The sequence below is a fragment of the Bidens hawaiensis genome, unplaced genomic scaffold (genome assembly GCF_021521415.1).
Source record: "Bidens hawaiensis isolate Kalapana, Puna unplaced genomic scaffold, B.hawaiensis_p1.1 tig00045576_1, whole genome shotgun sequence".
Classification (NCBI taxonomy): domain Eukaryota; kingdom Viridiplantae; phylum Streptophyta; class Magnoliopsida; order Asterales; family Asteraceae; genus Bidens; species Bidens hawaiensis.
The window spans coordinates 36,363-46,133 of record NW_027498126.1 but is presented as its reverse complement, the minus strand read 5'-3'; the positions used below and the strand labels follow the sequence as shown (position 1 = coordinate 46,133).

Genomic DNA, 9,771 nt, shown 5'->3' with positions numbered 1-9,771 from the left:
GGTTTGCTAAACGAGAAGTATTATAGTTTGTTTTTGAGTTTGGTGGTGAAATAAGAGGTGGAAAACAAGTTATATATAGGTTTCGGGCATCAAAAACCGGTTCCAACGGCTATATTACCGTTGGAACCAGTTACAACGACTAGTAAATTCGTAAAAACCGGTTCCAACGGCTATATTACCGTTGGAACCGGTTACAACGGCTATATTTCTCTCAAAAACCGGTTCCAACGGCTATATTACCGTTGGAACCGGTTCCAACGGCTACTTTGACCATCGGCTGATTTAAAAAAAAAAACCCGCCGGAACCGGTTTTTTCGGTAGGAACCAAACCGGGTACAATTTGGAACCGGGTAGGAACCGTTTGGAAATATAATTAGTGGAACCGAGTATGGATTTCGGGTTTAAAAATACCCAGACCGGGTATAAGGCCAATCGGGTAGGAACTGGAACCGGTTCCGGGTCAGTTCCATCGGTTCGGTTCCGGAACCGGTTTTTTTGTGCACGTCTAGTTGAAACCAACATTAACTCTAGATAGATAATAAATTACATTATTGCCCCTTCACATAAATAATGCTCGGACAAACTACAAAATATTTTTCGTATAATCGACACTTTATCTAAAACTGTTTGTAGCCGCGAGCCGCTTCACCCACTGGCTCTGACTGGTCAACCATGAAATCGGGTTCCCGACCATAGCACACCATCTCAAGTTCAAAAGGGCCACAGCAAGATTCTCCTTGGAATCTTTGAACAGGTCTAAAACACGTGACTCGGCTTCTGAATCTTCTGAATAAATAAGGTCCTCGAAATCCGTTTTGTTTTTGTTAATGTCTTCTTCAGATAGCATGTGCATACTCATAACTTGCAGGGCTTCCATGGCTGTGTTGTGGAAACCTTGGTTCACGTATGCTGTGAAGACGTGACCGCATGTTGCGGGGTCTGGTGGAACCCGCTCTTTGTGCATGCGGTCCATCACAAATTCGATTATGTCTATTCTATCCTGTATAATAAGTTCATACATAAGCAAATATAGGTTTTTCTTTATAAAGCTTCAACATCCGTAGTTTTTCCAGCCCGAGCTTGGCCTGTTTAGTATTTATTAGTTATTTAATTTTATCATAACCTTGTGCATAACGGTTACTATTATGTAAATATATTTTTTAATATACTCATTAAAAAATATATAAATAATAGGGGGTTGTTTAGGCTTGAAAATCTAGTGAAGCTCGAAATTTGAAGCTTGGGCTTGAACTCATTTATTAAATGAGCTCCAATATAGGCTCGAGCTCGTTTAAGCTCGACTAGATTCGAGCTTTTTAGCGAGAGCTGATCTCGAGTGGCTTGAGTTTTCCCTAACATTTTTACATGGTTACACAAAACTAGGGTGTAAACGAGCCAAGCAGGTCCTTAGCTACTCGAGATCGGCTCTCTAAAAGCTCAAATCGAGCCGAGCTAAAACGAGCTCGAGCCTAAAGTAAGCTTGTTTAATAAACGAGTGTGAAACCAAACCAAAACTAGGCTAGTATTTATAAATTTTTAAATTGATATATTAAATATATATTTTCATAATGATCATTATTATATATAGAACTATGATAAAAATAATTAAACAATATACATTATGTTATATATAAAACTGAGAGATAAAAATGTATGAATAATAAACTATAATAAATACATACAAATTAATTAATAAATAATAAACAAGCCAAAGCTCAAGCTTGAAAAATTACTCACGAGCCGCTCAAGCTTTAGAATTAGATCTCGAAATGAGTTGAGCTTCAGCTATAGTGAGTTAAACGAGCTGAGCTCGAGCCTAGACGAGCTTGGGCTTGGCTCGGCTCGGCTCATTAATACCCCTACCAAAAACAATGTTTGTTTCATAATTACTATGGAAGAAGCAACTAGATACCTTCTGTGATGCTACATCGATAATCGTGTTGAACAACACGGCATCGAGTTGGATTCCTTCCGAACAAGCTTGGTTTAGAAGATTCAATGCTTCATCAAAATCTTCCGATGCCAACACGAGCTGATAATCATTGATTATTATAATGGATTAATATAACATTTTTTTTAATTCATGAAACAATTAAATGTGACAAAAAGGAATTAAATATTGGAATACCTTTAAAAGAGATGTATAAGTTTGCGTTTGTGGTGGATATCCATAACGAATCATCATGGCGATCAAACCCTGAGCAGATTTAAATGACCTGCTAATACTGCAACAGTCGATCATGATATTACATGTCACGTCATTCGGACGATACCCATGTGACAACAAAGTTTTAAACACGTTTATCGCCGTTTGATCCTGGATCACAACACAACATGATGTCATTATCACAATATACTAGAGGTGGCAATGTGAGTGGATTGGGTTGGATTTGGGTGATGGGTCAAGATGGGTATGGGGTAAGGATGGATTTTTAAAATAGAGGGTTAGGATGGATATGGGTCAAGATGGGTAAAGCTAACCCATCTTGACCCAAGTGAAAGTTGACATACAAAGGGTTTTAAAAACCCCTCAAAAAAATATTCAAAAAAACTATTAAAAAAATAATAACTCAAAATATAAATAAAAAACGCAAAATGTAAAATAACTAAAATGTTTCCCCCGTCATCCTCGTTCATTAAAAAAAACCGTTTTGTACCGTTATAGGTTCGAGTTTTTCGGGGTATTTTTCGGTTCGGTTTTGTTTTTTTCTTTCATTCGGTCGGTTTCGGTATTTGCTCGGTTTCAATGATTTCGGTTTTGATTTCTCGGTTTTTTCAGTTTCAGTGTTGTTTTGTTTTAGTCAGTATTTTCGGTTTCATTTCGTTTTTTTTTTTTTGTTTCGTTTCGATTCATTTTGTTTTATTTTGGTCGGTTACGTTTCAGTTCTTTGTTTCGTTTTGGTAAGCTTTTTGATTGCATTTCGCTTTTCTTTGTTTCGTTTTGGTCAGTTTTTCGGTGTCATATCGGTTTTTTTGTATCGTTTTGGTTGTTTTTCTATTTTGGTTTGAGTTTCTTTTCAGTTTCAGTTTTTTTGTTTCGTTTTGGTCGGTTCAGTGTTTTTGATTCGTTTTGATCCGGTTTTTAAATTGCATTTCCTTTTTGTCAGTTTTTCAGTTTCAATTCAATTTTTTTGTTTCGTTTCGGTCGTTTTTATATTTCAGTTCAGTTTTGTTTCAGTTTTTTGTTTCGTTTTGGTCGGTTCAGTGTTTTTGTTTTGTTTTGATCAGCTTTTCAGTTGCATTTCGCTTTTTTTTCCGTTTTGGTCGTTTTTCTATTTCGGTTCAGTTTCGTTTTGTTTTTTTTTTTTTCGTTTTGGTCGTTTTTCTATTTCATTTCAGTTTCGTTTCGGTCGGTTCAGTGTTTTTGTTTTGTTTTGGTCAGCTTTTCACTAGCATTTCGTTTTTTTTGTTTCGTTTTGGTCAACTTTTTGGTTTCATATCAGCTTTTTTGTTTCGTTTTGTTTGTTTTTCTATTTCGATTCAGTTTTATTTCAATTTGGTCGATTCGGTGTTTTTGTTTAGTTTTGGTTAGCTTCTCGGTTGCATTTCGCTTTTTTGCTTCGTTTTAGTCAGTTTTTCGGTTTCATTCCGGTTTTTTTTTGTTTCGTTGTGGTCGTTTTTCTATTTCGGTTCAGTTTGGTTTTTGTTTTTTTGTTTCGTTTTAGTCGGTTCGGGGTTTTTGTTCCGTTTTGATCGTTTTTTGGGTTTCGGATGAGTTTTGTTTCGCATGTGATAGTTTGGGTATTTTAAATTAGATAAATTTTGGATAACTTGGATATTTTGTTTTGACCCATTTTAACCTATAAATGAAACTCACTTGTATATTTCCAACCCATCCTGACCCACTTGAAGAATTTTTATGATCCATCCTAACCCATTTTACTTTTAAAGTTTATCCATCTTGACCCAAAACAATCCATTTGGGTTGGGTTTGCCACCCTTACAATATACACACACATATATAGACACGCACATACACATATGTATATATACACACACATACACACACATGCACATGCACACGCACGCGCATATGTATATAGACACATAAACGTCGGGCAATGTATAACAGTGGCTAAGCGTGTGTTTTTTTAACGGTGCGTCAATGCGTTTCGTTGCTCCTAGAATTTCTTTGGACACGTGGCTTCCGACACTTGTTAGTTGTTATTTTCTTTTTAGCATAACCCTACTCTATGTATATGTATATATATGACCATACATGTATGTATTACCTACCTCCTTAGCCTCAATAAGTGAATGCAAGACAATGTTGTAAATTGGAGTTCCCGGGGTAAATTGGTTTTCTGCCACACGCAAGTAGTGCAAGAGCCCACTTATCATCCCCTCTGATCCAAGTGCCTTTAGCTATAAATTATAAAGAAAAAGAAAAAAAATATTAGGGTTCCAAAACATAATAAAATCATAATCTCATACAAGTTCACCTTACACATTCATATAAAAATTATCAACTTTGGGTTCACAATATTTCATTAACGAGAGACTTACCAAGTTCCTGATTGACACATAACTGTGTTGAATGCCATTTCTCATCATATCATCCTCTATTGCATTTATCCTTGTAGTAGCTTCCGCTTGTGACAAAATATTTCCATTTTCGTAGGGAGCGTTCACATTGCCAAATAATGAAAATAGCAATTCGTATGTCTTAATAGTTGGAGCTATTTTCAACTGCTTCATTTTACCAAATATATGAACTCCACGCTCGGGTTGATCCTACAATATTAAACAAACATAGACTTTCATGAGATTTATAGCATTATTTCATCTAAAATGCTAACAATGATTTCAAAAATAAAACTAATAGTAAAAAAACGCAAGTTTTTGTTTTTTTGAAAAAGATTCATCATTTGCGAGACTCACATGAAAATTTCAACATTTATGGTGCCCTGATATCGAATCCCCCTCAAATATCAAGTTTTTAGCTAAGCCACTCGTTAGCTACCTGAGATTGGTTCGCTAGAAGCTCAAACTGAACCGAGTTTCAACGAGCTTGAGACTAAAAATAAAGCTTGTATAACAAACAGATCCAATCCCGAGCTTCATTACCGCGCTCGAGAGCCAACATGAGCCTGTTATTTATATATTTTATATACTATTATTAAAGATATTAAATAAATATTTATGTAGAAGCAATTATTTTTAATAAATTACTATTATATACAAAATCATAATAAAAATAACTAAATGGTATATATTATGCTATACAGATACATTTAAGTCATATAAAATAAAAATATGTAAACTGTATATAAATAAATAAAAAATAATAAACAATCCGAGCTCGAGCTTAAAAAACTACTCACATGCTGAGCTCGAACTCAAGAGCTCTGAGATGTGCATAAAAATTAATAAACCAGCAAAGACCGAAACAAGCTCAAGAATAAAGAAATTACTCACAAGCCGAGCTCTCGTAAGTTAAACTAGCCGAACTCGAGCTCTCGTACATTTTATCAGTCGTTTGTTAAAACTTCCGCAAACATTGGAGGGTTGTTATTTGGGAAAATGAATTTAAAACGTCATTCATTGTTAATGATCGAAAATGATAAACAACAATATTCAGAAAAAACTTGTTTGCTAACCTGTGTGTCACATGCTTCAAGCAGCTTATTATAAGGATGTGCACTTTTAGATTGAGCCATCTGATCCAAAAATGCCTCAGCCAAATCCATTTCCAAGCTTTCACTGCAACCAACTGATATTGCTGCAAAAGTTGAATCATGTGGCTTCAAATTCCTTTGTTTCATCAAATTTAGCTGCCAAAAAAAGATTATGTCAAACCAAATGAAGTGGTTAATTTAAGACAAAACTGTACATTGCAAAATAAAGAAATGTAGTTAACAAATACCACTTCTATGCCATCATGGAAACCTCTCTCTTTAACAAGCACTCTAATGAAACCATCAAATGCAGCACGTGACGGTTTGACGCCAAGATTTTGCATCTAAAACAAATAAAATTAAATCAAATATCAGAAACTAAGGATAGATGACAAGTTATCAGATATTGAATAATCAAAACTAGATAATCAGTTGTAATTAAACAGGATGTAGAAAATAGTGTTTGGATGTGTTTTTGTTTTTAGAAGATTTAATAATAATCAGATAATCACATGTTTGACAATTATGATGATTTAAGTAACTAGCAAATAAAATGTCCAAAAATGACATTTTTGTGAAATGGAGAATTTCATATATATCATTTTACCCCTTATTTTTCCAAAACTTAAAATTCCATATTTATTCTTTTTTTATCTTAAAATTTTATACTCGCCTAATAAAGAAATTTAAAAAATATATATCTGGAAAGGTAAGATTGTCAATAAATGAAATTCATTTTAAAAAGGATATATATAACATTTTGATTTTGGTTTAGGTGTATAATATACTTAAGAAAATTTTTAAGAGTATATATTGAAATCTCCTTTTGTGAATAGTATAGAGTATAGACAGATCGTTGAGTGGGAGTAAAAGCCGTTCAAGTTATTTCTCTTAGATAAAAAATCTTATTCTGTCGCAGCAGGTATGAGAATGATTATCCAAAACTGATTATTTGACCCCTAAACATGTAGAAGTAACGTTCTAAATTGTGCATACAAATAATTTTATAACTAAACATGTGAAATGAAATATTACCTGATAGAATAACTGTTCTGCCAGCTCATCGTTCTTAAATGGCACACAAGCACGAATAACATCAGTAAAAGACAACCTCAAGATCTTTGTAACAAGAATACTTTTCGGATTTCCCATTACCGTTCCAACAGTGTTGACTTTGTTCACATCAAAGCCGACAACCTTTGGGTTGAACATAGTATTATTATTATCCTGATTACTTAATATAGGTATCGGTACATCTAATTTTGGAATAACCATTTTCCCTTCATCACTTATTTTGATGTTAGAATCCCCCCGGAAAACTAAAGCCACCAGATGTTGTAAAGCTTCACATGCGGTTGTTAAATCTTTTAATCTTGTAAAGGACCAAATGAATTTTCTTAGAGAAATAAGGTTGAAATTATAATACTTGGAATACTCATTCCAGATGTTATAAACCGCTGACATGTTTTTCTGCAAAACTGCAAGCTGAAAGAATGAATTTAGAATACACTTACTAAATATAACATACGAAACCTATGCTACTTGTCAAATTTCAAATTTATAATTCATTGGATCCTAAGACTTCCTGCAGCATGTGAATTTGAAAAATCTTAACCATGTAGAAAAGTGAAATGACCCATGTACCCCCTTGTCGAGTTTCTAAACCCAATGTTTTGTTTCAGGACTCCCTATGCAAAATGTTTCTTTAGATATAAGAACAAAGAAAACATCATTAACATTAGAGGTGGTAAACGGGTCGGGTTGGCGGCTCCAACACAACATGACATGAACCCAAAATCATGTCAAACATATAAACTCGAGCATAACACGGATATTCGTGGGTTGACACATACATGAGTACATGACCCGTTTAACCCGATATTATTATTTTTTGCATATCAACAAAAAATTAAAAATGTACCAAAACAATTACATTTTAACTATTAAATCTTACATCATTTTCAAGTTTTACATTTTGGCATATAACACCCAACAAATTTGATTTATGATATAAAATACATTTTAAAAAAAATGGGTTAAACGGGTCAACCCAAGAGGTTAAAACAAACACGACCCGTTTAGCTAAACGAGTTCATGGTTCTACCTGAGGCTGACCCGAACCCGCTAATAGTAAACCGAAACCCGCAAATTTCATGTAAGGTATGTGTCATGTCAGAAATTATACCCCTATGTTGGGTAAAGGGGCAAAAAGAGTTCACACTGAAATGGGCCATGCTAACACCTTTTATTATTATGATAATTAATTGTCAATTATAATCAGAAAACAATAATATAATTACCATAAAAAAATATAATCCCTGAAAATTGAAGTTGTACGGATTAAAATAGGCTTTCAACCCGTTTAAACCGGTTACCCTTTTAGCTTAACTTTTTATTGGACCCGTTAAGGGAAAAAAACACAACCAAATCGACCCATTCATAATAAATGATCGAAATTGCCACAACATACTTAAATATTATTCATATTATATTTGACTATCGTCTGAGCATATCGATACATACCTTGAGAAGTTCAATGTATGTAATCTCATCCTTCCCCAACATGTCATTCTCCATTAGGTCTAAACATTTACTGACATGAATAACACTGTTCATTTCAGCAGAACCTCCTAGAAGAATGTTATATTTTTGCAAAGTAGGATAAAGATTTGAAGTTTCACCACAATTACTCATCAAGTTGAATGCCTACAAAAACATATAATCTAAATTTAAATAGGCATAAGTCAAGTATTTATTTTTCAGGACAATTATATAAATTGATATAAGAATGGGATGTACAAACTGTTTATACCTCCTATAAGTACCCGGCTTTGGAAAGAGCTTGAATCATGAGAGTGTGACATTTATTGTTCAGTTCTATTCCTTTTTCCTCCATAGTTTTCCAAATCTCCATGACAAACTATACATAAGAACTAATTCATGTTACACCTAAATAACATAGTACTCATTTGTAAATGTTAGCAACTAATCTAGTCAAAATGAGAATTGAGAACCACACATGGAGCGAATTTTTGGCTTAATAAACTTGTGATAACAAACATGAGCAAAAATCTTGGTTTTAACAAGCGTGAGGCACACCGAGGCGATGGGTACCCAAAGCTAAGATGCAAGCTTGGTTTTAAAAAGCATGTTGCGATCTGATGCGTTTTAATCCCAAAAGCCGAAGCATAATGCGCAATGCGTGAAACATGCATCACGTATGCGTGGCGTTCGTTAAAAAAAATACGAAAAGTTATTTATATATATTGTTTAAATTTGCTAACTTCTAAACACTAAAATATGAGATTTTCTCATCATCTCTGGTCAATAAATGGTCTTAGCTTGTTCAAACGCATTGCTCAATCGATCAGATTTGTTCAATTAGATTTGAAAAACTCAGACGCATTGTAAATTTGCAAATGACTGTCCAATTTTGTTCAAATACTGATCAACTGCATAAGACAACACATCACACATAAGATCACATCAAACGGTCTCATATGATGCGCGCATCATGGCATCGCATCGCGCAATGCGATCTCATTACCACATCATGTGAGGCGCGCACTATTTGTCTCCTGATGTGTGCATTTAAAACCAAGGTCACGTACACGAGGCGCAAGCTATTATATAAACCTGTTTGTATTTCTGATAAGTTTCTACCATTATTTCCGTAAAATTTAGATGAAAATAACCTCCATATACGATTTAATGTATAAAAACGATGTAAAACCTAGAAAGCTATACCTACAACCTCCCAATGCACAAAATTTACTCATGTACAATACCAATTTCCCGATGAATATTAATCAAAAAATAATATGATTCAAAGGTTTACCAGTGGATCAGGTGTCGATGCGCAGTATTTAAGAATATCAGCAAAATGGTTAGCTATCAACATATGCTTGTTTTGGCCAATATTGGATAACAGACTGGAAGCCCTTTCTCTATCACCCAGGTGAAGTGCATTCACAATTTGCTTCTGCACTGATCCTATAACTTTTTGATTCACTGGATCGCCTGAACCAAAATTGCATGTCAAACTCACAATAGTTTTTAGCCAAAGGAATCAGTATTGTTTCTTGTTCTTGGTCACGGTAATTGTTTCATGTCAAAGTTGATGTGAAATATGAAAAACAAAGGGTACAAAATA

At 34.1% G+C, this 9,771-nt stretch overlaps 1 protein-coding gene across 2 annotated transcripts; it reads right to left on the bottom strand.

The window, feature by feature from the left end:
- Nucleotides 1-511: 511 nt before the first annotated feature.
- LOC143595861 (pentatricopeptide repeat-containing protein At1g76280-like) lies at nt 512-9,532 on the bottom strand. Of its 2 annotated transcripts, XM_077074776.1 has the most exons (11): nt 9,457-9,532; nt 8,431-8,538; nt 8,142-8,324; nt 6,654-7,103; nt 5,867-5,962; nt 5,601-5,774; nt 4,507-4,734; nt 4,237-4,365; nt 2,129-2,317; nt 1,913-2,032; nt 512-1,000 (listed from the first exon to the last, which is right to left on the bottom strand). In XM_077074776.1, exons 3-11 carry the CDS (start codon nt 8,310-8,312, stop codon nt 614-616), a joined length of 1,944 nt encoding a protein of 647 aa, XP_076930891.1. In that variant the 5' UTR covers nt 8,313-8,324; nt 8,431-8,538; nt 9,457-9,532; the 3' UTR covers nt 512-613. The 2 variants fall into 2 exon arrangements, with proteins under 2 accessions (XP_076930891.1, XP_076930892.1); XM_077074777.1 differs by lacking the exons at nt 8,431-8,538; nt 9,457-9,532 and having other exon boundaries at nt 6,654-7,096.
- Nucleotides 9,533-9,771: the final 239 nt, after the last annotated feature.